A 27,383-nucleotide genomic window follows, 5' to 3' on the forward strand; every position below is an offset into this window, starting at 1 on the left:
ACGAGCTACAACCAGTCTGCAGGTTTGGCCAGTGACCTAGACCTGTGTCATAAACAGATGGTTAAGGGTTAACGCTTCTTTTACCTGTAAAGGGTTAAAAAGTTCACCTAGCCTAGCTAACACCTGACCAGAGGAACCAATGGGGGAACAAGATGTTTCAAAAGGAAGGAGGGAAGTTTTTCCTTTGTTTTAGAGTTTCAGTTTCAGCCGGAATGAAAGAGATCAAGGAACCAGCCTCTTATCAGAGTAGTAAGTTTTTAGAAAGGAATAAATAAGTTTATGTTTATTTCTTTGTAACCTGTCTTATGCAATTAGAGGTAGAATCAAATTGGGTATTTGGGTATTATTTTTTTTATGTGTAACTAAAATTGTGCGCAAGGAAACATCCTCTGTGTTTGAAATCTGTTGTCTGTGAGAGTAGCTGGTATGCTAATCTCTCCCAGAGGGTTTTCTTTTACCTTTCTTTTCTTTCATTAAAATCCTTTTTTCTTAATACGTGATTGATTTTTCCTTGTTTTTAGATCCAAGGGGATTGGATCTGGACTCACTAGGGATTGGTGGGAGAAAGGAGGGGGGATGGTTAATTTCTCCATTTTAAAATCCAAGGGATTGGATCTGGACTTACTAGGGAATTGGTGGAGTCTGTCAAGATTTTTTTCCCCCACTTTGAACTTTAGAGTAAAAATGTGGGGGACCTGCATGGACCCTTCTAAGCTTAATTCCTAGCTTAAATTTGGTACGCTGCCACCAGCCAGAAGTATGTGTCTAGCACACTTCTGTTCCCCCAAAACCCTCCCTGGGGAACCCAAGACCCAAACCCCTGGGGTCTTAAAACAAGGAGAATTTAACCATCCCCCTCCTTTTCCCCCCATCTATCCCTGGTGAGTTTAGACTCAATCCCTTGGATTCTAAAACAAGGAAAAATCAATCAGGTTCTTAAAAAGAAAGCTTTTAATTAAAGAAAGAAAGAAAAGGTAAAAATTATCTCTGTAAAATCAGGATGGAAAATGCTTTACAGGGTACTCAGATTCATATAGACCAGAGAGACCTCCACCCCAGCCTTAGATTCAAAGTTACAGCAAACACAGGTAAAAAATCCTTCCAGCAAAAAAAACATTTACAAGTTGAGAAACAACATAAGACTAATCTGCCTTTCCTGGCTATTATTTACTATTTTGAGACATGAAAGACTGATTCAGAAAGATTGGGAAAGCCTGGGTGTATGTCTTGTCCCTCTCAGTCCCGAGAGCGAACAACGAACAAAACAAAAAGCACAAACAAAGACTTCCCTCCACCAAGATTTGAAAGTATCTTGTCCCCTTATAGGTCCTCTGGTCAGGTGTCAGCCAGGTTTACTGAGCTTCTTAACCCTTTACAGGTAAAAGAGACATTAACCCTCTCAAGGCTACCCAGGGAGGGGAAGGTTTTGTGAGGACAGGGAGTGATCCAGACACTGAAATTCTGGATGGTGGCAGTGGTACCAGATCTAAGCTAGTAATTAAGCTTAGAAGTGTACATGCAGGTCCCCACATCTGTACCCTAAAGTTCAGAATGGGGAAGAACTTTGACATGGTGAACAGTGGTGAGGGATGTTTTAGGAACCAAAAGCCAGATTTTTTTTTCATCCTTTGAGATGCTGGGGAAGCAGTGAAGGAGAAATACCTTGAAGGCAAACAAATAAAGGTTTTTCTAACAAGGCTTTGTTAGAAAGGATTTCCAGCTGGGCTCAGCTGTAGGGTAATTAACAGTTTGCAAAAGACAAGTTACAAACCAGTTTTTCTGGTTTCTTCTCATTCTGAGAAGTCCAGTTAAAAGCTGTGGGGGTTTTTTATTTGTTTGTTTTTTGCCTCGCAAACCAAGATAGGTCAGGCAGAGCAGGGAAAAATGTCAGGCAAAGAGAAAAAAACCATACAACAACAACTAGAGTTAGCCAAACTCCAGGCTGAGGAGAGCCAAAAGGAACATGACAGACAGATGGCCAGAGATGAAGCTGCCCAAAAAGAGCTGAGGCTGCCCACAAAAGAGCTATGGAGGAGAAACAAAAAGAGATGGAGGTGAGAGAAAGAGAAGAGAAAGCCAAAGACGCTGAACACCAGAGAGCTATGGAGATCCAGAGGGAGACCCACAAGCATGCTCTGGAATTAGCAAGGGCTAAGCAGGAGTTAACAGCCAACCTTAACAACCCTTCTCCAGGTATTGTTTCCCATCCCAGAAAATTCCCCACTTACAAGATAGGTGATGATACTGAGGCCTTCTTAGAAAATTTCGAAAGGGCCTGCCATGGGTACAGCATCCCTACAGACTAGTACATGATAGAGCTGAGGCCACAGCTCAGTGGACCCTTAGCAGAGGTGGCGGCTGAAATGCCTAAGGAACACATGAACGATTATAAACTTTTTCAAACCAAGGCCAGAATCAGAACAGGGCTAACCCCTGAGCATGCCCATCGGCGGTTCAGAGCCCTAAGGTGGAAACCAGATGTGTCATTTACCCGACATGCCTACCACATTGGAAAGAATTGGGATGCCTGGATATCAGGAGCAAGTGCTAACTCTCTGGAAGAGCTGTCCTTCCTAATGCAAATGGAGCAATTCTTAGAGGTATTTCTGAGGAAATAGAAAGGTACATCCTAGATGGGAAGCCCAAAACTGTAACCGAGGCGGGGGAGATTGGAGCCAAATGGGTGGAAGTGGCAGAAAAAAAAAAACTACCAGCAGTTGGAGCGAATATCAGAGGGGGCAAACCGAAACTAAACGCTATCACCGGGGGCAACCCAAGGCCCTACCTACAACCCAAGGAAAGCCTCAGACACCTTATTGTCCCACCTCATCAGTCTCCAGCAACCCACCTCGTCCCAGTGACCAGTCAGCTGGACGATGTTTTAAATATAATGAACTGGGACACATAAAGGCCCACTGCCCCAAAAACCCCAACTGATTACAGTTCATAACACCACAATCACACCAAAGATCCCCAGGCACAGATGCCTCTCAAATACCCTCGGAGTGAAGGGAAACCTTGAGAGTGAGTGGAAAGAAGGCTATCGCTTGGAGAGATGTCATAAACAGATAGCTAAGGGTTAATGTCTCTTTCACCTGAAACACCTGACCAGAGAACCAATCAGGAAACCGGATGTTTTCAACTTTGGGTGGAGGGAATTGTGTGTCTGAGGTCTTTTGTTTTCTGGCTGCCTGCTTTCTCTGAGCTTTGGAGAAGTAGTTTCTACTTTCTAGTCTTCTGTTTCTAAGTGTAAGGACCAAGAGATCAGATAGTAAGTTATATGGTTTCTTTTCTTTGGTATTTGCATGAATATAAGTGCTGGAGTGCTTTGATTTGTATTCTTTTTGAATAAGGCTGTCTATTCAATATTCTTTTAAGAAATTGCCCTGTATTGTATCACCTTAATACAGAGAGACCATTTGTATTTTTTCTTTCTTTTTTATATAAAGCTTTCTTTTAAGACCTGTTGGAGTTTTTCTTTACTTCAGGGAAATTGAGTCTGTACTCACCAGGGAATTGGTGGGAGGAAGAAATCAGGGGAGATCGGTGTGTGTTGAATTGGCTAGCCTGATTTTGCATTCCCTCTGGGGGAATAGGAAAGTACTTTTTGTTCCAGGACCGGGAACGGAGAGGGCGAGTCACTCTGTTTGGATTCACAGAGCTTGTGTCTGTGTATCTCTCCAGGAGCACCTGGGGGGGGGAGGGAAAAAGGATTATTTCCCTTTGTTGTGAGACTCAAGGGATTTGGGTCTTGGGGTCCCCAGGGAAGGTTTTTCAGTGGGACCAGAGTGCCCCAAAACACTCTAATTTTTTGGGTGGTGGCAGCAAGTACCAGGTCCAAGCTGGTAACTAAGCTTGGAGGTTTTCATGCTAACCCCCATATTTTGGACGCTAAGGTCCAAATCTGGGAATAAGGTTATAACAGAGACACTGGGGCACAAGTGTCAGCTATCCACTAATCCTTAGTGGACCCCAAATTCATCGACCCAGAGGCCCAAGTGACAATTCACCCTTTCATGTCAAAATCTTTAAACTTGCCTACAGCTGAGTTGCCTGTGCAGTACAAGGGCTGGTCAAGAATGTGGACTTTTGCAGTCTATGACAATTATCCCATCCCTATGCTATTGGGGTAAGACTTGACCAGCCATGTGAAGCTGGCCAAGACGGTGGGAATGGTCACACGCAGCCAAGCCAAGCAAGCTTCCACACCCATCCCTGTTCCTGAGCCATCCATCAGGGCCCCATCTGTGTTACCAGAGAACCAGACAGAGGTGGTGGAACCAGATTTTCTATCCAGGAATGCTACAGCCATAGTGAATCCAGTCCCAGAACCGGAACTGGCAAAGCAACCAGCACCAGAACCGTTGCCAGCACTGACTCCAACGCTTGCAAACACATCTACAACTCCAGCGCCAGAGGGCACAAGCGGGCCTGAACTGGCAGAACCAGCAGACAACCCTACCCAAAAGGCTCAGCCAGAGCCTGAAATATCACATAGTGCACCAGCAGAAAGCGGTTCACAATCAACGAAAACAACCCCATCACCTACATCGCTTTGATAGGGACCAAGCCCAAGTCCACAGTCTAAGGAGGAACTGAGGTATCCAGCATGAAGGGAACAGTTCCAGGCTGAGCAGGAAGCAGATGAAAGCCTTCAGAAAGCTTCGGTGGCAGCACAGAGCACCCAACCGCCTCTCAGCTCTTCTAACCGATCCCAGTTTGTTGTAGAACAAGGACTTTTATACAAGGAGACTCTTTCTGGTGGACACCAGGAAGACTGGCATCCTCAAAGACAGTTGGTAGTTCCAACTAAGTACCGGGTAAAGCTCTTGAGCTTATCCCATGATCATCCCAGTGGTCATTCCGGGCTGAATAGAACCAAGGACCGGTTGGGGAAGTCTTTCCACTGGGAGGGAATGGGCAAGGACGTTGCTAGTTATGTCCGGTCTTGTGAGGTGTGCCAAAGAGTGGGAAAGCTCCAAGACCAGGTCAAAGCCCCTCTCCAGCCATTCCCCATAATTGAGGTCCCATTTCAGCAAGTAGCTGTGGATATTCTAGGTCCTTTTCCAAAACAGACGCCCAGAGGAAAGCAGTACATACTGACTTTCATGGATTTTGCTACCCGATGGCCGGAAGCAGTAGCTCTAAGTAACATCAGGGCTAAAACTGTGCCAGGCTTTAGCAGACATTTTTGTCAGGGTAGGTTGGCCCTCCGACATCCTTACAGATTCAGGAACTAATTTCCTGACAGGGACCATGAAAAATCTGTGGGAAGCTCATGGGGTGAATCACTTGGTTGCCACTCCTTACCACAATCAAACCAATGGCCTGGTGGAGAGGTTTAATGGAACTTTGGGGGCCATGATACGTAAATTTGTAAATGAACACTCCAGTGATTGGGACCTAGTGTTGCAGCAGTTGCTTTTTGCCTACAGGGCTGTACCACATCCCAGTTTAGGGTTTTCACCATTTGAACTTGCATATGGCCACGAGGTTAAGGGGCCATTACAGTTGGTAAAGCAGCAATGGGAGGGGTTTACGCCTTCTCCAGGAACTAACATTCTAGACTTTGTAAGCAACCTGCAAAGCACCCTCCGACACTCTTTAGCCCTTGCTAAAGAAAACCTAAAGGATGCTCAGGAAGAGCAAAAGGCCTGGTATGATAAACATACCAGAGAGCGTTCCTTCAAAGTAGGGGACCAGGTTATGGTCCTGAAGGCACAACGGGCCCATAAGATGGAAGCATCATGGGAAGGGCCATTCACAGTCCAAGAGCGCCTGGGAGCTGTTAACTATCTCATAGCATTCCCCACCTCAACCCTAAAGCCTAAAGTGTACCATGTTAATTCTCTAAAGCCCTTTTATTCCAGAGAATTAAAGGTTTATCAGTTTACAGCCCAGGGAGAAGATGACTCTGAATGGCCTGAACGTGTCTACTACGAAGGAAAAAGTGACGGTGGCATGGAAGAGGTGAACCTCTCCACAACCCTGGAATGTCTGCAGTGGCAACACTCATGTCTGACCCTGTGCTAAGGGCCCCAGATTTTGACAAACCATTCCTAGTAACCACAGATGCATCTGAGCGTGGTGTCGGAGCAGTTTTAATGCAGGAAGAACCGGATCAAGAATTTCATCCTGTCATGTTTCTCAGCAAGAAACTATCTGAGAGGGAAAGCCACTTGTCAATCAGTGAAAAAGAATGCTATACCATTGTGTATGCCCTGAAAAAGCTATGCCCATACGTTTGGGGACGGTGTTTCCAGCTACAAACTGACCATGCTGCTCTAAAGAGGCTTCACACTGCCAAGGGAAACAATAAAAAACTTCTTTGATAGAGTTTAGGTCTCCAAGATTTTGATTTTGAAATTCAACACATTTCAGGAGCTTCTAACAAAGTACTTGATGAACTCTCCCATGAAAGTTTCCCAGAGTTAACTGGTTAAATTGTCCTTGGAATGTGAAAAATCTTGTAGTTTTACGTAATTAGTAATATATGTAAAGGTGCATGTGTTTTATTAATCTGTTTATTCTAAAGTTCTAGGAAGAAATCACCGCCAGTGTGGTTCCACACTGTCTGAGATTTGGGGGGCATGTCATAAACAGATGGTTAAGAGTTAATGCCTCTTTTACCTGTAAAGAGTTAAAAAGTTCACCTAGCCTAGCTAACACCTGACCAGAGGGACCAATGGGGGAACAAGATGTTTCAAAAGGAAGGAGGGAAGTTTTTCCTTTGTTTAGAGTTTCAGTTTCAGCCGGAGTGGAAAAGATCAAGGAACCAGCCTCTTATCAGAGTAGTAAGTTTTGGAAAGGAATAAATAGGTTTATGTTTATTTCTTTGTAACCTGTCTTATGCAAATAGAGGTAGAATCAAACTGGGTATTTGGGTATTATTTTTTTTATGTGTAACTAAAATTGTGCGCAGGGGAACATCCTCTGTGTTTGAAATCTGTTGTCTGTGAGAGTAGCTGGTATGCTAATCTCTACCAGAGGGTTTTCTTTTACCTTTCTTTTCTTTAATTAAAAGCCTTTTTTCTTAACACCTGATTGATTTTTCCTTGTTTTTAGATCCAAGGGAATTGGATCTGGACTCACCAGGGAATTGGTGAAGGAGTCTCTCAAGGCTACCCAGGGAGGGGAAGGTTTGCGGGGGACAGGGAGTGATCCAGACACTGAAATTCTGGATGGTGGCAGTGGTATCAGATCTAAGATAGTAATTAAGCTTAGAAGTGTTCATGCAGGTCCCCACATCTGTACCCTAAAGTTCAGAGTGGGGAAGGAACCTTGACAACCTGTATTTGTCTTGCATCCTCAGCCAAGTGGCACGGCTTCTACATCTGAGACACCACCACGCAGGTTAACTGAAAGGGTCATGTAGCAACAATACCACACTTAGCTATCCATAGTTTATTAGGGATTTCCTCCCCCCTCCTCCTTTTCAGCAGGAGGTAGTGATAGTGAAAATACAATGGAAAATCTGCCCAGATTAGCTAATGTCAGTTTCGGGATCTCAATTTGAGCTGCTGCCAAAGGGAACTCAAGACTTCCCATTGTTGCTCTATAATCGACTATAGTGGTGCTAGGAATGAATTATTTTGAATCCTCTCTACAAAGCTTCCTTACATATTACATTCCTGAAATGGTCATTTGCCCACAATCCTAAAAAATGCCTGGGGAATAGCAACTCTTAGACTGAAGAACAATATTGGGAAATCAGCAGCTAAAGCTGAATTCAGCTCTAAGGATTTAAGAATTTTATTTTATCTAGGTTACAGTCCTGTTCTTTGGTGTTAGACGGTATTTCTGACTGTTAAGAGCAAGAATGAAAAAGAAGGGCCTGGATTACACATGGCTTTATCCTGCTAGGCTAAGGGTTCACTGTGGAAGTCAGCCATATGCCTTGTTCTTTTTCACAGATGCTGCAGTGTTTCTGGATTAGGAGCAAGTGATTTATTGGACTCTAATGGAGGTGGTGGGCAGGGGGGGAGTGACTTCAGGGAACTCATTTTATCATTTACCTTTCACAATGGAAACAGATTTTTAACCCCTCCCTTAAGGTTGCTGCCACTGAATGTGTTTAATAGGGATTATATGTTATAAATCCTGTGTCACCACTTCGTATTGTAATTGTTATCTGTTATTAATCCTTCTCATATTGGAAAGCTGTATAAGTCCTTTACCACAGGATATGACTTATTGTCTTTAATTTTGTGTGTTATTGATGTATAATGTGAGTTGACAAGCTACTTGAGACAGTAGAAAATTATAAACCTGAATTATTTTTTTCCAAGGCAAATCCAGAACTGAAGGGAGTTAGAATGGGTAGGAAGTTAGCAAACAGACAAGCCATTGATAGAATCTGTGATTTAATCTTAGACCTACTATACTATGTATTATAATCCATGCTATATTTTGTAGGGTTTTTTTTTAATAAAAGGCCATGCTAATCTTATATTGCCTGATATATATATAACCAATTATATCCATATATATATATCCAATTTTCTTTATACTTCGGTTCTTTTAAAATGTAACTATTAAAAACATACCAATAAAACATTAAGGTAAAGATTTTAATTGCAGAAAAATATGGAAATTCTAAGTGATGATTCCTATACAAATTATAAAATCAGTGCACATGTTTAAGAAGGCACAAAAGTGAATACCTTCTGAAGTCATGCAAAAGAAAACAAATACAAAGAGTCAGGAAAACTGATTCTGAATTTCCTAAGGATATGCAATTTTATATATAATATAAATATATTATATATACATACACACACACCTAAACAATGAATTAACATCATTTTGATATCTGCTTAAATCTAAATGTGGTGAATAAATAAAAGTGAGCTAAACATGATGGTAAGAATACTTGACAAATGACAAATATGTAGCTACTCAAACATGAAACTATGTATAGGCTAAGTGTGTTTGAATTACAGCTTAACTTGGAAGAAGAAAGGCTGCTATAGTCACTTACTGATACTTCAACTTCATAGCTCAAATAAAGGTCTCTAATTCTGATCTCAGATTTGCACATGCATGTTACCAAAACACAAAGTACCATAGGTATTAAAGGTGTTATTCCATAGCACTGTATAAAACTAGGGTTACTATCCTTGAAAAAGTATTCATGTTCCAGTGCTCCCAGACTGTGAAAAAGAGTCATGTAAGAAACTTTAGCACCGTATACTTACATCTGTGTCACTATTTTTCAAGTTATGAGTAATCCAAGGCTAATTCAATACATGTTCATAGAATATCAGGGTTAGAGGGGACCCCAGGCAGTCATTTAATCCAATCCCCTGCTCAAACCAGGACCAATCCCCAAATGGCCCACTCAAGGATTAAACTCACAATTTGGGGTTTAGCAGGCCAATGCACAAACCACTAAGCTATCCTTCCCCTATGTAACATATTAGTAACATATTACCATGAATATAGTAATAAGTTACTAATATTAGTTTAAACTATAATGCAAGATCCTCAGCTAGTGTAAACTGGCATATGTCCTCTGACTTTAATACACACCATTTGTGCATCTGGTTTACCTAAGCCATTCAGAGCCTGTGGCTTCAGCCAAAGATTAGCATTATGTGCAGAATAAGCAATTTTAGTCATATGCTGGCCTACATTATACAAGGTAAAGAAGTCACTGGGAAGCTCACTTTTGATTGGATCACCACAACGAGAATCATGATACAAACACATACTCACACACAAAATCCCAGCAGCCTATCAATGGAAAATCAGATTTGATCATAGACTAGGTTAGAGTTAAACAGTACATGTGTGAAAAAAGAATGTATAAAGAAACAACAATGCACTGCTAATTGTACGCACACAAAGGTTTGCGATAACTTATTTTATTTCATTTAACCAAAGGTAAATATACAGCCTTCAGACTCTCACCTTTCTACTAGACTGAAATCTGCTGCCTCAATCAAGGGCTACTGTTGATATTCTTGTTATATTTTAAGATTTTTTCCTAATATTCTGCAGTAAAATATTTTACTATGCTTACAGATTATCCTCTGTTCCCTTTCACTGATGAAGAAATTCTGACCTCACTCATTCACCACTGCAAAGTGTCATGGTCTCTTGCTGTTTTCTGTGTTTTTGTATTTACTGTGCCCTAAATGTTTCAAGAGCCTTCAAACCAATTTAGCTGAACTGAGAGTAGTTATCAATGGTTTGTGGTCAAATTTGGAGGGCATATCTAGTGGAGTTCCTCAGGATCTGATACTATTCAATATTTTCATTAATGACTTGGATAATGGAGTGGAGAATATACTCATAAAATTTTCAGATGACACCAAGCTGGGAAGGGTTGCAAGCACTTTGGAGAATAGAACTAGAATTCAAAATGACCATAGTAAATTGGAAGATTAGTCTGTATCCAACAAGATGAAATTCAATAAATGCAAGTTCAAAGTAGTTCACTTAGGAAGGAAATATCAAATATGCAACTACAAAATTGGGAATAACTGTCTAAGTGGTAGTGCTGCTGTAAAGGATCTGGAGTTTACAGTAGATCGTAAAATGAATCAACAATATCATATAGCTGCAAAAAAGGCTAATATTCTGGGGTCTATTAACAGGAGTGTCGTATGTAAGCCATGGGAGCTAACTGTCCCACTCTACTTGGCACTGGTGAGGTCTCAGCTGGATTACTGTGTTCAATTCTGGATGCCACACTTTAGGAAAGATGTGGGCAAAGTTGAAAGAGTCCAGAGGAGATAAACCAAAATGATAAAAGATTTAGACAGCCTGACCTATGAGGACAGGTTTAAAAAAAAACTGGGCATGCTTAGCCTTGAGAAAAGACTGAGGGGACCTGAATATATCAAGGGCTTTTATAAAGTGGATGGTGACGCATTGTTCTCCATGTCCACTGAAGATAGCACAAAAGAAGCAATGGGCTTAATCTGCAGCAAGGACAATTTAGGTTAGATATTAGGAATACTGTTCTAACCATAAGGATAGTTAAGCTCTGGCATAGGCTTCTGCGATGCATTGTTCACCCCACACCACCCCTGAAGGTGATAAGGTGGCTCAGAAGGGCTAATTAACCATTAGGTTACACCTGGGAGGAGATTTGGGCTCCATTGACAAACACTAATTGAAGATGAAGCCCATGTGGCTTATTTAAACCCAGGAAGCAGAAGGTGCTGTAGTGTGGAGGTCTGTAGTCACTCTCTGGTCTTAGTGAGGTAAGAAGGGAGAAACCCTGGGGGGAGTAAAAGCTCTGGAATGCTGACCTGGAGGGAAGGGTTTACCCAGAGATGTGGTGGTGAAGGAAGCCTGCATAAGGCAGAGCAGGAAAGAGCCCAGGAAAAGAGCAGTAAGAGTTGAGACAGTGCAGACCTTGTCTCCTTATTGTAGGATCCCTGGGCTGGGACCCAAAGTAGCAGGTGGGCCCAAGCCCTCCTATCAGACACTGGGAAAGTGGAACAGTCTGGAATAAGAAGACTGCCTGAAATGGCATCCTCACAGCTATTCCGGCAAGACATTGTTACCTCAGAAGGGGAACACTGTATAATGACCTGGTCGCAAAGCCAAGCCATGAAGAGGAAACTGCAACTCCTAGAGAGCAAGAGGGACCATGACATGACTGAGCGGAGCTGATCCCCCAAGGCGCACAAGGAAGTGCTCCAGTAGTGAATGAACCTTCCAAGGGGGGCTGTGGAATCCCCATCATCATCGGAGGTTTTTAAGGACAGGTTAAACAAATATCTGTCAGGGATAGTTTAGGTTTACTTAGTCCTGCCTCAGTGCAGGGTGCTGGACTTGATGACTTCTTGAGGCCCCTTCCAGCCCTACATTTTTTGATTCTATGATTCTCACACCCTAAAGATGTTAAATACTTTTAAAATTAATCCTTGACTAATATTTTGCTGTTTAGTAGTTTAACACATTTTGAAAACTCACTTTGTTCACCATACAACAAATAATGTTGAATGCTGGTACTTTTGACCATACACAGAAGAAAAATGTGACTTTTCTCTCCCCCCTCGGTTTTTTTTTTTGTTTGAAGAAAGCAGTATTAAACCAAAATGAAAGATTTGTTGATGTTGCTTAAACAATGTTTTTATCTGGCCTTGATATAATGCAGTTCTTAGGGTTCACTTGCAAGAAAACAAACTTGTTGGTTGGTTTTGTTTTGTTTGTTTCAGTAGTTAGGATAGCAGGCTGCAATCCCCTTCACGGCATGCACAGATTCATATGATAAAGGCGAGGGATTAAGCACAGCCGATTAACAGTCTGTGTCCTCTGCAATCTAGCACTCCCACTATAGCTAAACCCATATTCAGACTGAAGTTATAATAAACAGACTGTCCTCAATATCATTTCCCTAGCTGACCTCCTCAAAACTGTCATTCATGTATTCTTGCGGAAAATTACAGGTTCTAGCAATCAGAGAAGAGCCAAATATGTCTATGTTTATATTATAAATGTGGTTTTGTGTATTCAGAAGCTGAAGGGAGATACCTACAGCTGCTGCCTAGATAGCTTTTTATCTCAAATTGCTAACTTTTAATGCAAAATATATAGCTATATTTTGAATTGAATCATTTTAAATAGCATAAGTAGATTTGACATTCAAACCACTATTAGAAAGAAGAGCATTTTATTACTGACATCTATGTTTACAACTAGCATCCATCAATATTAAAATCACCACACTGTTAGTGTTCAGATCCATCATGAAGATACAGAACTGTAATGATACTCCTCCTCTCTTTTCTTTTACTTCAAATGATGGGCAACAAAATCCAAGAGAATTTCCCCAAGTCTTGCAGTCTCTCATTTAGGCATTACTGTTATGAATGAGCACATTGCAGGGCCTCCACACACACAAAAAATGTCTGCATGGACAGATTTCAGAAACAACCTGCTAGATATTTCTCTTTGATTTGATTCCTACAGGCTACTCATCTCCTGAGGAAATAATGTATTATTTTGGTTGTGGGAGAAGGGGAATAAAAATTCATCTTTAAGAATTAAACTGCTTTCAAGGTTTCTAGAAAGACAATTTCAATTTAGAGAGGATTTTCCATTGCTATTCTGCCTGCTATTTTCAGAAACATTAAAAAACAGTATCCTGTGTTTAGTAATAAATTGTAAAATCATTCTTTCTGACAAGATTTAAATGAAATGTTGTAGTTAAAAACAAATAAATTGCAATTAAGCTTTTTCAATTACTTACCTAGCTACACTGCCTACTTTTTAACTTCTATAGATTTTATACATTTTGATTTATTGAGTCTCTTAAACATTTCAGCAACAGTTATTCAAATTAATGTATTATTAATGAACAATAATATCTGCCCAGTTCATGCGCCTGATCCAGTTCTCACCCACATTGGTGTAATTCCACTGAACTCAGTGGGGTTAGTCCTGATTTACATTAATGTAGATGAGAGCAAAACACAACCCAGCGACTTAAGCTTTGTAATTCTTCATTCCAAATGTATAATCAGAGTAGAGATTGCTAGGTTTGCTAAATCAATCTACACAAGAAGTAAATGACAGCACACGCTATGTAGCCAAGTTGCAAAACTGAGCTGTATTTTGATTAACTACTAGTATTGGGTTTGAAGGAGAAGCAACATCACACGTGACCACAGTTGATGCATTATAGAAGCACAGCAGTTTCTTCTCATTGAAATTGTCAAAAACAGAGACACAAACTGATTCAGATATGTTTCAGTTTCAGAGCATTAATTGAGTTTAGATGAGTCTGTCTATCTTTTCACACATACAAAAAACAGTCTCAGGGAACTTGTAAAGAAATCTGTACTTGAGAAAGGATTGAAATGTGAATTTAACTCAGTCATTCATTTTCAGACCTCTACTTCAAAAACTAATTTCATGGTCTGCCTCCATAACAACATAGCTTTTTTTTCTGTCATCTAAGATTCATATAATGAAGTGTAATGTGTTTAATCAGATTCTATGGACTACAACTTAGAGCAATTTACCTTTAGTATGCTTTGGCACCAGGCTAGCTTAGAAGATAGGTCAAACACTTGTATCATGTTTATAAGCAGTCAGTTGCATATTTACTAAGTGAAAAACATTGAGTTAGATGTAACTAGTGATCATTAAGATATATTGTACAAAAAATTAAAAAATGCATTTATTCATTTTGGAATGTGTGACTCTCCTCACAAGCCTACTGAAAATACCTGTCATGATGCACATGAATAAGCTCACATACAACTCACAGATAGAAACAAAAGTGTATCTGAAGCTGCCTACCCACAGACCCCATATGGTGGCATTTTTTGGAGGGGTGGGGAGATTTGGACTCCTAATAGCCATCCTTCTTTGCACTGGAGTCTAGTCCCAATCTTTGTATAAAAAATGCCATTTTTTTCCACAGAATAAAACAGGCATAAAAACTAACAGTTGATAAACTGCTACACAATGACATTTGGGGGTTCTTCCACTTTATGAGGTAACAACAATATATTTGGTTAAAAACCTTGCAAGATCAGAGGCTGAGTAGTTTATTAGTCCAGGGTTTGATTATGATATAGTGGACATGCTCAACTTTATTATTATTATATAGATATTTGAATGAAATATTCAAATTTTAAAAGAGAAGAATTCAATAATATGATGTGCCAGACTGCTGAAAGGTACACTGACTTAAAAAAAAAAAAGCAAGCCCACTGTTGACCTTTGTTTTCACACTTCTAATCTTTCCTCCATTTTTTCCCCCTTCTTACTTTCTGGTTCCTTCACATGAGCAAAATTCTGCTCACCAGAATAATTGCAGTAATATATTTGCCTACATTGTGCTTCAAAATGACATTGGGACAGAAGGACGGGGGGGTTCTTCCAATATGAACAAATAAAATCTGGTCTTACAGCCCTAACTTACAGAGTTGTCCTATTGACTAATTAAAAGCTGCAGGATCAAACTCACAAAATAAACAAACATGAGAGTTATTCTGAAGACCAAGACCCATCCGGACATCTAGGAATAAGGAGAGGGTTTTGGAGGAAGGAGGGAAATAGGAAGAAATGTTCATCTCCCTGCAGATACATGCCTTTTCTTTTAAGACCTTTTTCTTTTCCATTTGCTTTCACAGATCCAAACTAAAAAGGCTACCCCTCTGAACTTTCTTTTTCAGTAACTCAACTGCTTTTGTTTTTCACTAGTTCCCCCACCCCAGTATCTTATGCATTTTTTAGTATTCTACTTCAGTGGAAGGAAGTGGGAAACTAAGGTGGTATATTTATTGCGGGCAAACAGCTTGGAAAATTCTAAGAATAGAAGCCAATCACAGCAGAGGGATTATGGTAGCCAGAGTACCAAGATTTGCATGTTCAGAGTACGCTTACTGAGAAAAAACAATACCATGATTATGCAAATCAAACTCCCACATATAGAGGAAAGGATTTGCATATCTGGGGAAAATCTGTACAGTTATTTATCAGTAAGTAACTGCAGTGGATTAAACAATTGGCTTTCAGAAGAATATTAATTATTGTTCTCTTGCAATTATTCATTATCCTGTAATATTGAACAAACATTGGTCAGTTGGTTTTTGATCAAAAGAAGCCTTGTCTTTAATGGGGGACTGATGTCACTCAACACTTCTCAAAAAACATTGTGTGCATCTCAAAAAAACAGCTTAAGCTTAAAAGCGAGAATGAGAAGGTTCACAAAACTGTGTTACCAAAACAAATATTTGTTATACTGATGACTGGTGTGGAGTAATAATTTCAGAGTTTTTTGTTCAAGAGTAGATGAGGGTAAAAAATTGCATTTTCATAGGATGTTCTTGCATAATCTACTCAGTGATTGTTCCATTTTATATTTAGTGAATGAATGATATATAACTTGACTTAAAAATGCTAAACAGTCACGGAGTCTTCAAGTTGCAGAACTTTAGCAATCCTTTGCTGATTAAAATCAAGCAAATTTAAATGTAATTTCAAAAGGTATTATAATAAACTAAAGAGAAAGGGAAATTTCTATAAACTAATTGTTTTCCTTAAAATATATATACTTTGTAGTAGATTTTGTATTCTTTATATACTTGTATGATAAAATTATATTGTCTCTAGAGGATTTTTTTTTTTGCCATAACCTTTGGGATTGTGACCTATTTGTACATTGGCCAATGCCTGCAAATAAAACTGCAATTTGGTGACACAAAGATATATAAAAATGAATTTATGCAAGCATGCTTAATTGATATAACATTTGCATCTAATGAATATAAAGAGAAACATTTCAGTTAAATAGATAACATGGAGGAAGTAGAATGAAGGATTGTATAAACCCAGTATTGAAGCTACTCATCATTTGCACAAATAATGGGTGGGCTGGTTTGTCTGTGGTTAAATAAAGTACTTACCATCCTCAGTGGGCACATAGATATTCAAATACAGGCAATCTTCATTTTGATCTTGTACATATGTCACAACAGTATCCAAATTGGCAGTAAACCAGATCGGTAGCATGTCATTGAGCAGTGATCTCTCATCCAGGTACTGTGGGCAGACGGCAGCAAACTGCGTGGCATTCCGAACCCCAGTCCATGAGGAGGGAGGTTCTGGGGGCTGGAATCGCCTCTCCCCAGTCGGAGGGGAGGCATAAGGAACTCCCAGGTACTGCTCCACCGGGCCCAGGATCTCATTGGGCAAAGGTGTTCTTAGGCCACGTATTTTGCCATAATTTGTGGTAACAACAGGGTATTGTGCTTGGCCATCAATGAGGGTAAATCTTATAGCTAGTGCAGTTATCCACAAAAGGAAGTTAGAATTCAACATGACACAGACTGGGGTGAAGATCAAAGGCAGCCATAGGAGTCCCATTGGCCTTGACATTGTTTATATCAACATCAGCAGGGCTCTGTCTTCCACAGTTGGGGAGACAAAGGGAGATGAAGTGAAAGGCAACACGTAATATTTTCAGATAATGAGAAGCCTAAGGATGAGTGTGATTGGTGCCTCAGTTGATTGACCATAGACAGATTCCAGTGTCACGACAATCAAAGGGGTCTTCGTCCCTAAGGCCCATCCCCAGGTTCCAATGCAGGTTTAATCCTGGTGGTACTTCCCAGCAGGCTGAGTAGGAGAACGTGGTCAGCGGTCACTCTGCTTCATTGGTACAATGATTCCTTCCAATAGATTCCAGCAAGATCAATCAGCCTATAGCCAAGAGGAAGCAGACAATTTAAATTAATACATTTATTAACATTGACCAAAACTGCAATTTTTTTTTTACACTTATACAGTATCTTTCATACCAGGGTCTCCATGTGTTTCATCAATTTTAGTCACTTCTATGAGAGGAGTATTACAGTAAATCCTTTTTGGAGATGGAGGGAAAGAGGCTTGCCCAAGGCTACAGAGCAAATAAGTGGCAGGGCTGAGACATAAATCCAGCTTTCTCAATTACCAGTATCTTGTCCCAGTCGCAGACTCTCAGCCCCCATCAAATCCAAACATGCCTTGACTGTTTCATGAAGGTTACCTTTCATGCACATGCCAGCTCTGCAACATTTGCTAGCCTAGGCAAACTGAAAAACGTACATCCCTTTGCATATTTACTAAACATTTTGCTGCACTAGATAATCTCCTTCTTCTTTCCATGTTATGGTGATTAAATGTGATTACTTATTGTTACCACAAGGATGAAACAAAGGAATATAAATAAATAAGGTATACCTGTACTTTTTATTTGTAAGGATAAACAAAATTGTTGAAAACACAAATTTATCTTCCACAGACATATTAAAAGAACAGCTGACATACAGAAAGGGAATACCACAAAGTTCAGGCAGTATCTGATTTGAGTTGCAGTAGGTCCACATAAGGTTTTAAAATTATTATGTATATCCCATTTCTCTGAAACATAAGCAGCACTATACAGAAGAAAGCTGAGAACGTAGATGCTTGTTTCTGCTTTCACACTGGCTTTTCTGCTAGTGCAAGTGCATTAACTTCATTGGAGTTACTCTTGAGTTGCACTTATGGATCAGAACAAGGTGCTGGAGCATAAGAGCATAAGAACTGCCATACTGGGTCAGACCAATGGTCCAACTACCCCAGTATACTGTCTCCAACAGTGGCCAGTACCAGAATTTCAGGGGAAGTGTACAGAACAGGGCAACTATCAAGTGATCCATCCCCTGTTGTCCAGTCTCTGATTTTATTTCTATGTCTATTTCTATTTCTTCTGGTATCAGAGGTTTAGGAACAACCAGAGCACAAGGTTGTGTCCCTGACCATCTTGGCAAATAGCCATTAATGAACCTATCCTCCATGAACTTATCTAATTCTTTTTTGAATTCATTTATACTTTTACCCTTCATAACAACTCCTGGCAATAAACTCCACAGATTAACTGTGTGTTGTGTGAAGAAAAGCTTCCTTATTGTTTGTTTTGAATGTGCTGCCTATTGATTTCATTGGGTGACTCCTGGTTTTTGTATTGTGGGAAGAGGTATATAACACTTCTCTATTCACCTTTAACGCTGTCATAAACGGATAGCTAAGGGTTAATGTCTCTTTCACCTGAAACACCTGACCAGAGAACCAATCAGGAAACCGGATTTTTTCAACTTTGGGTGGAGGGAATTGTGTGTCTGAGGTCTTTGTTTCCTGGCTGCCTGCTTTCTCTGAGCTTTGGAGAAGTAGTTTCTACTTTCTAGTCTTCTGTTTCTAAGTGTAAGGACAAAGAGATCAGATAGTAAGTTATATGGTTTCTTTTCTTTGGTATTTGCATGAATATAAGTGCTGGAGTACTTTGATTTGTATTCTTTTTGAATAAGGCTGTTTATTCAATATTCTTTTAAGCAATTAGCCCTGTATTGTATCATCTTAATACAGAGAGACCATTTGTATTTTTTCTTTCTTTTTTATATAAAGCTTTCTTTTAAGACCTGTTGGAGTTTTTCTTTACTTCAGGGAAATTGAGTCTGTACTCACCAGGGAATTGGTGGGAGGAAGAAATCAGGGGGATCGGTGTGTGTTGAATTGGCTAGCCTGATTTTGCATTTCCTCTGGGTGAAGAGGAAAGTGCTTTTGTTTCCAGGATTGGAAACGGAGAGGGCAAGTCACTCGGTTTGGATTCACAGAGCTTGTGTCTGTGTATCTCTCCAGGAGCATCTGGAGGGGGGAAGGGAAAAAGGATTATTTCCCTTTGTTGTGAGACTCAAGGGATTTGGGTCTTGGGGTCCCCAGGGAAGGTTTTTCAGGGGGACCAGAGTGCCCCAAAACACTCTAATTTTTTGGGTGGTGGCAGCAAGTACCAGGTCCAAGCTGGTAACTAAGCTTGGAGGTTTTCATGCTAACCCCCATATTTTGGACGCTAAGGTCCAGATCTGGGAATAAGGTTATAACATGAGTGGCAGCCGGTGGGAGACAGACAGAATCCAGAAGCCAGTAGGAATATTATATTTTTCTTTTCTCTGCTAAGGGCTTTTTAGCAGAGAGAAACAGTTTGGTTTTAAAAGGGAACCAGAGAGAAATTTTTTTTTCTGCTCTCTCTGGCAGTTTGTGGCTTGCATGTTAAGCAGAAGTCGTTAAGGACTATTAACAGTCTTTTGTCACACAATAGCACTCCCATTGAGAGTCATACCAGCACTATATGCATGCAAATAAAGTGGTTTTTCAGGTTTACTTAATATTGAAGATTAGCTAAAGGCATTGTTGCTAGGCAGACTTCAGGAGGCAACAGAGAACCTGCAGTTCAGAAGATAAACACCGGAGGGCACCCCAACACAAGAAAACAGGAATCATGACTTCTAAGGCAAAAATTAAGGCCGAAGAGCAATTCAAAGAAGCTGAACACAGGCGACAAATGGAGATGAAAGAAAGAGAAGAACAAATCAAAGAGGCAGCACACAAAAGAAAAATAGAAGAAGAAGAGTTGGGCCACCGAAGGAAACAAGCAGAAGAAGAGTTGGCCCACAGAAGGAAGCACGAAGAAGAAGAGGCAGCCCACAGAAGACAGATAGAACTCCAGAGGGAAGCCCACCAACAGGCCATGGAATTAGAAAAGGCTAAGCAACAGACTTCAGCCAATCCTAACAAACCATCACCAATTATTGTTCCACAGCACAGAAAATTTCCCACCTACAAGGCAGGTGATGACACCGAGGCCTTCTTGGAAAATTTTGAAAGAGCCTGTCTTGGGTACAGCATCCCCGAAGACCAGTACATGGTAGAATTAAGGCCACAACTCAGTGGACCTTTAGCAGAGGTGGCAGCTGAAATACCTAAGCAGCAAATGAATGACTATAAACTTTTTCAAACCAAGGCCAGATACAGGATGGGGATAACCCCAGATCATGCCCGTCGGTGCTTCAGAACCCAAAAGTGGAAACCAGAGGTGTCATTTCCCAAACACGCCTACTACATTGCAAAAAACTATGAGGCCTGGATAACAGGAAACAACATTCAAACCTTGGAAGAAGTGAACCTCCTCATACAAATGGAGCAGTTCTTGGATGGTGTTCCTGAAGACATCACACGGTACATACAAGATGGAAAACCCAAAGATCTCACTGAGGCGGGGGAGATTGGAGCCAAATGGATGGAACTGGCAGAAAGCAAGAAAGCTACTGTCAAGGGGAACGATTACCCCAGGGGGCACACAGACCATAAACCCTACAACCGAGGACAGCCAAAGACCCCACATACCACCCAAGTAAAGCCACAGATACCCTACCCTTCAACCTCACCAGTCTCCAGTAACTCACCTCGGCCCAGTGACCCCTCAGATGGAAGATGCTTTAAGTGTAATGAACTGGGACATATCAAGGCCAACTGTCCCAAGAGCACCATGCGAGTGCAATTCATTACACCACCATCACCCCAAAGATCCCCAGGCCCGGATGCCTCTCAAATACCCTTGGAGCGAAGGGAAAATTTGAGAGTGGGCGGAAAGAAGGTTACTGCGTGGAGAGACACGGGGGCACAAGTGTCAGCTATCCACCAATCCTTCGTTGACCCCAAATTCATCAACCCAAAGGCCAAAGTTACAATTTACCCCTTCATGTCACAAGCTGTAGACTTGCCTACAGCTCAACTGCCTGTCCAGTACAAAGGCTGGTCAGGAATGTGGACTTTTGCCGTCTATGACAATTATCCTATCCCCATGCTACTGGGGGAAGACTTGGCCAACCAGGTGAGGCGGGCCAAGAGAGTGGGAATGGTTACACGTAGCCAAACCAGGCAAGCTTCCAGACCCATTCCTGTTCCTGAGCCGTCCACAGAGGACCCGTCTGTGTTACCAGAGACCCAGACAGAGGTAGTGGACCCGGATTCCATGCCTACCACTGAAACAGCCACAGCATCTCCAGTCCCAAGCCCGGAACTGGAACAGCAACCAGCACCAGCAAGTGCAACCACATCTTCAAACTCAACGCCAGAGGGCGCCAGCGAGCCAGAACTGGCCGAAGCAAAAGACAGCCATACCCAAAAGGCTCAGCCAGAGCCTGAAATACCCTCAGGTGCACCAGCGGAGAGCGGTACACCAGCAACGGAAACAACCCCATCACCTACATCGCTCCCAGAGGGACCAAGCCCACGTCCACAGTCTGAGGAAGAACTGGTGACCCCAGCCTCAAGGGAACAGTTCCAGACTGAGCAGGAAGCAGATGACAGCCTTCAGAAAGCTTGGGCGGCGGCACGGAGCACCCCACCACCTCTCAGCTCTTCTAATCGATCCCGGTTTGTTATAGACCAAGGACTTTTATACAAGGAAATTCTTTCTGGTGGACACCGGGAAGAATGGCAGCCACAAAAACAGTTGGTGGTTCCAACTAAGTACCGGGGGAAGCTCTTAAGCTTAGCCCATGATCATCCCAGTGGCCATGCTGGGGTGAACAGAACCAAGGACCGGTTGGGGAAGTCCTTCCACTGGGAGGGGATGGGCAAGGATGTTGCCAAGTATGTCCGGTCTTGTGAGGTATGCCAAAGAGTGGGAAAGCCTCAAGACCAGGTCAAGGCCCCTCTCCAGCCACTCCCCATAATTGAGGTCCCATTTCAGCGAGTAGCTGTGGATATTCTGGGCCCTTTCCCAAAAAAGACGCCCAGAGAAAAGCAGTATGTACTGACTTTAGTGGACTTTGCTACCCGATGGCCGGAAGCAGTAGCTCTTGGCAACACCAGGGCTAACACTGTGTGCCTGGCCTTAACAGACATCTTTGCCAGGGTAGGTTGGCCCTCCGACATCCTTACAGATTCAGGGTCTAATTTCCTGGCAGGGACCATGGAAAAACTGTGGGAAACTCATGGGGTGAATCACTTGGTTGCCACCCCGTACCACCATCAAACCAATGGCCTGGTGGAAAGGTTCAATGGAACTTTGGGGGCCATGATACGAAAATTCATCAACGAATTCTCCAATAATTTGGACCTAGTGTTGCAGCAGTTGCTGTTTGCCTACAGGGCTGTACCACATCCCAGTTTAGGGTTTTCACCATTTGAACTTGTGTATGGTCACGAGGTTAAGGGGCCATTACAGTTGGTGAAGCAGCAATGGGAGGGGTTTACGCCTTCTCCCGGAACTAACATTCTGGACTTTGTAAGCAACCTACAAAGCACCCTCTAACACTCTTTAGCCCTTGCTAGAGAGAACCTAAAGGATGCTCAGGAAGAGCAAAAGGCCTGGTATGACAAACATGCCAGAGAACGTTCTTTCAGGGTAGGAGACCAGGTTATGGTCTTGAAGGTGCAACAGGCCCATAAGATGGAAGCATCATGGGAAGGGCCATTCACGGTCCAAGAGCGCCAGGGAACTGTAAACTACCTCATAGCATTTCCCAATTCCTCACTAAAGCCTAAAGTGTACCATGTTAATTCTCTCAAGCCTTTCTATTCCAGAGACTTACAGGTTTGTCAGTTTACAGTCCAGGGAGATGATGCTGAGTGGCCTGACGGTGTCTACTACGACGGAAAAAAAGACGGTGGCGTGGAAGAGGTGAACCTCTCAACCACCCTGGAACGTCTGCAGCGGCAACAAATAAAGGAGCTGTGCACTAGCTTCGCCCCATTGTTCTCAGCCACCCCAGGACGGACTGAACGGGCATACCACTCCATTGATACAGGTAATGCTCACCCAATCAGAACCCCACCCTACCGGGTGTCTCCTCATGCCCAAGCTGCTATAGAACGGGAGATCCAGAACATGCTACAGATGGGTATAATCCACTCATCTACCAGTGCATGGGCATCTCCAGTGGTTCTGGTACCCAAACCAGATGGGGAAATACGCTTTTGCGTGGACTACCGTAAGCTAAATGCTGTAACTCGTCCGGACAACTATCCAATGCCACGCACTGATGAGCTATTGGAAAAGTTGGGACGTGCCCAGTTCATCTCTACAATAGACTTAACCAAGGGGTACTGGCAAGTACCGCTAGATGAACCTGCCAAGGAGAGGTCAGCATTCGTCACCCATGCGGGGGTGTATGAATTCAATGTCCTTCCTTTCGGCCTTCGAAATGCACCCGCCACCTTCCAGAGGCTGGTAGACGGTCAACTAGCTGGACTGGGAGAATTTGCAGTTGCCTACCTCGATGATGTGGCCATTTTTTCAGACTCCTGGCCCGAACACCTACTACACCTGGAAAAGGTCTTTGAGCGCATCAGGCAGGCAGGACTAACTGTTAAGGCCAAAAAGTGTCAAATAGGCCAAAACAGAGTAACTTACCTGGGGCACCAGGTGGGTCGAGGAACCATAAACCCCCTACAGGCCAAGGTGGATGCTATCCAAAAGTGGCCTGTCCCAAGGTCAAAGAAACAGGTCCAATCCTTCTTAGGCTTGGCCGGATACTACAGGCGATTTGTACCACACTACAGCCAAATCGCTGCCCCACTGACCGACCTGACCAAAAAGACCCAGCCAAATGCAGTTAAGTGGACTGATGAGTGTCAAAAGGCCTTTACCCAACTTAAGGCAACGCTCATGTCTGACCCTGTGCTCAGGGCCCCGGACTTTGACAAGCCATTCCTAGTAACCACGGATGCATCTGAGCGTGGTATAGGAGCAGTGCTCATGCAGGAAGCAACAGATCACAACTTCCATCCTGTCGTGTTTCTCAGCAAGAAACTGTCTGAGAGGGAAAGTCACTGGTCAGTCAGTGAAAAGGAATGCTATGCCATTGTGTACGCCCTGGAAAAGCTACGCCCATATGTTTGGGGACGGCGGTTCAAACTACAAACTGACCATGCTGCACTAAAGTGGCTTCATACTGCCAAGGGGAACAACAAGAAACTTCTTCGTTGGAGTTTAGCTCTCCAAGATTTTGATTTTGAAATTCAACACATCACAGGAGCTTCTAACAAAGTTGCTGATGCACTCTCCCGTGAGAGTTTCCCAGAATCCAGTAGTTAAAAAGTGTTCTTAAAATGTAAAAGTCTGTTAGTTATATACTTAGTAGTATATGTAAAGGTGCATGTGTTGTATTAATCTGTTTATTTTCAAGTTCTAGAAGGAAATTGCCGCCAGTGAGCTTCCCCACTGTCTGCAATTTGGGGGGCGTGTCATAAACGGATAGCTAAGGGTTAATGTCTCTTTCACCTGAAACACCTGACCAGAGAACCAATCAGGAAACCGGATTTTTTCAACTTTGGGTGGAGGGAATTGTGTGTCTGAGGTCTTTGTTTCCTGGCTGCCTGCTTTCTCTGAGCTTTGGAGAAGTAGTTTCTACTTTCTAGTCTTCTGTTTCTAAGTGTAAGGACAAAGAGATCAGATAGTAAGTTATATGGTTTCTTTTCTTTGGTATTTGCATGAATATAAGTGCTGGAGTACTTTGATTTGTATTCTTTTTGAATAAGGCTGTTTATTCAATATTCTTTTAAGCAATTAGCCCTGTATTGTATCATCTTAATACAGAGAGACCATTTGTATTTTTTCTTTCTTTTTTATATAAAGCTTTCTTTTAAGACCTGTTGGAGTTTTTCTTTACTTCAGGGAAATTGAGTCTGTACTCACCAGGGAATTGGTGGGAGGAAGAAATCAGGGGGATCGGTGTGTGTTGAATTGGCTAGCCTGATTTTGCATTTCCTCTGGGTGAAGAGGAAAGTGCTTTTGTTTCCAGGATTGGAAACGGAGAGGGCAAGTCACTCGGTTTGGATTCACAGAGCTTGTGTCTGTGTATCTCTCCAGGAGCATCTGGAGGGGGGAAGGAAAAAAGGATTATTTCCCTTTGTTGTGAGACTCAAGGGATTTGGGTCTTGGGGTCCCCAGGGAAGGTTTTTCAGGGGGACCAGAGTGCCCCAAAACACTCTAATTTTTTGGGTGGTGGCAGCAAGTACCAGGTCCAAGCTGGTAACTAAGCTTGGAGGTTTTCATGCTAACCCCCATATTTTGGACGCTAAGGTCCAGATCTGGGAATAAGGTTATAACAAACGCACTATTCATAATTTAACAGACCTCTGTCACATCACCCTTAATCATTTATTTTCTAAGATGAACAGCCCTAATCTTTTTTTACTCTCTCCTCATATGGAAGCCATTTCATATCTTTGATCATCTTTTGTTGCCCTTCATCTTTATCAGTGATGATCACTAGTTACCTTGAGATAGGAAAGAAAGAAATACAAAGAAACAGGGTACACTTGTATAGTATATAACAATTGTATTTAACTTTAATGAAAACTTAGTGTCCAAATATATATCCAAGCAATTACTGAGACGAAAAAAGATACTCATACAACATATTTGAGTGTTTTTTTTCAGAAGTTGTTTCCTTCCAATATTTATCTGACGTCATCTCTTACATAGCTAAGAAACAATTATTTGTTAAAACTGATGTTATCCTTCCTTTGATAGGACCAACATACTAGTTATATATAAGCTTTCCGGCCTATGCAAGTCCCTTCTGCAGATAGGAATCTTAGTCCCATTGAGAGATTAGATCACCTTCACAGTCTACTTTTTAGAGAGCTACTTAATTATTGATTGTAAATCAGTAATAATTAAAGAGCTATCAGTGTAGCTGCCTTTGCATAAGCAAGAATTCTGAAAGGTATCTCATCCTTTCTTTAGAATATCCATCTTTAATGAACGGTACAGGGGAACCCACCAGATTAAGAGGTAACCATAAACAATTTACAGAACAAAAATGTGAGAAGTAGCTGAACACCTGGGACAAGAGACCAGGGCTGGCTCCAGCAGTTTTGCCGCCTCAAGTGGCAAACTAAAAAAAAAAAAAAAAGGCCGATTGGCAGCACTTCAGCAGCTTGCTGATGCCTGGAGTCGGCCCTGCCAGAGATGTTCTAATTCCATATTATTTATATAGAGCCAACAATGTATTAAGTGCCTTACTGACACACGAGACACAGTTGTTGCCAGAGGGCTTGCAATCTAAACATGCCTTTTCTAAACATTTTTAGAAAGAAAAATCAATGACAGCCCTAAGCAAGAGCCTAACCAGAAATTCACACATCAGAGCACACTCCCCCTCCCTGTTCTGCTGCTGTGTGGCTTTCTCTTTGTTGTAACAGTAGATACCTGCTACTGCTCCCTCACTCTCTCTTAGCCCTGATGCCTATTTATTTCACAGCCCATGCAGTAGGCAGCAGCAGAGCCATCATCCATAGTCTATTGCAGCTTAATGCTACATTCAGAGAGCAGTAGCAGCAGTTCCTCCTGTCTAGGCCCTGCACTGGGAAGGTCACTGGCATAGTTATAAGAACAAGAAGGGGGACTTGCAAGTGGGGAGATATAGTAACAATGGGGAAACAGAAGGAAGGAAAAGTGAAAAAAACTTGAGTGTAACAAATGGGCAGACGGAATCAGAGCAGGGGTGTGGACAGAGATAGAATGAGGGGCAGAGAGAAAGAGAAAATAAAACAAGAAAAGTAAGTCGGGGGCATAATGAACAAGAGGAGGGGAAAAAATGCTATGGAAAGAAATAGAACTAACAGACAACTTTAAAGATAATGGGGCCAGATCTTCAGCTGGTGCAAATCAAAGTAGAGATACTTAAATCAATGTATACCAGCTGAGGAGCTGGCCCAGTAAATAACTATATATCAAATTTTCTTCTCAGACCTGGAGCCAGGAGCACCAAAGGATTCCTTGCCTAGGGCACCAAAGCATCTAAAGCTGGTTCTGGATGTTCTGAAACCATAAACAGAGGGGTTCCCCATGCCTCTTCTGTTTTGTTTTTTTCTTTTGAGTAGACGGTAGGAGTAAGTACAGAATGCATGTTTCTGCTAAGTATAAGCTTAGAGTTTAGAGGCCAGCTGTATATATATACACGTGTGGGATAGCGACCATCTTGGTTAACACACTGGATACTGAATAGGTGAACTCCAGAGCTGAAAGCAATAGCATGAGCTTCTACAACCAGAGCTAAAGAACCAGGACCCCAGACACCACATAAAAGCAATTATAA

At 42.0% G+C, this 27,383-nt stretch overlaps 1 protein-coding gene across 3 annotated transcripts in view; it reads right to left on the reverse strand.

The window, feature by feature from the left end:
• The window catches only part of NLGN4X (neuroligin 4 X-linked), a 290,649-nt gene that overhangs the window by 184,659 nt on the left and 78,607 nt on the right, over positions 1 to 27,383 (reverse strand). For all 3 annotated transcript variants that reach the window (XM_030572254.1, XM_030572234.1, XM_030572244.1), the window contains one exon: positions 16,380 to 17,175. In XM_030572254.1, coding sequence (XP_030428114.1) covers positions 16,380 to 16,851 — 472 coding nt within the window. In that variant the 5' untranslated portion in view covers positions 16,852 to 17,175. The remainder of the gene's footprint in view (positions 1 to 16,379; positions 17,176 to 27,383) is intronic.

This window comes from Gopherus evgoodei, chromosome 1 (assembly GCF_007399415.2).
Source record: "Gopherus evgoodei ecotype Sinaloan lineage chromosome 1, rGopEvg1_v1.p, whole genome shotgun sequence".
NCBI classification, from domain to species: Eukaryota; Metazoa; Chordata; order Testudines; family Testudinidae; genus Gopherus; species Gopherus evgoodei.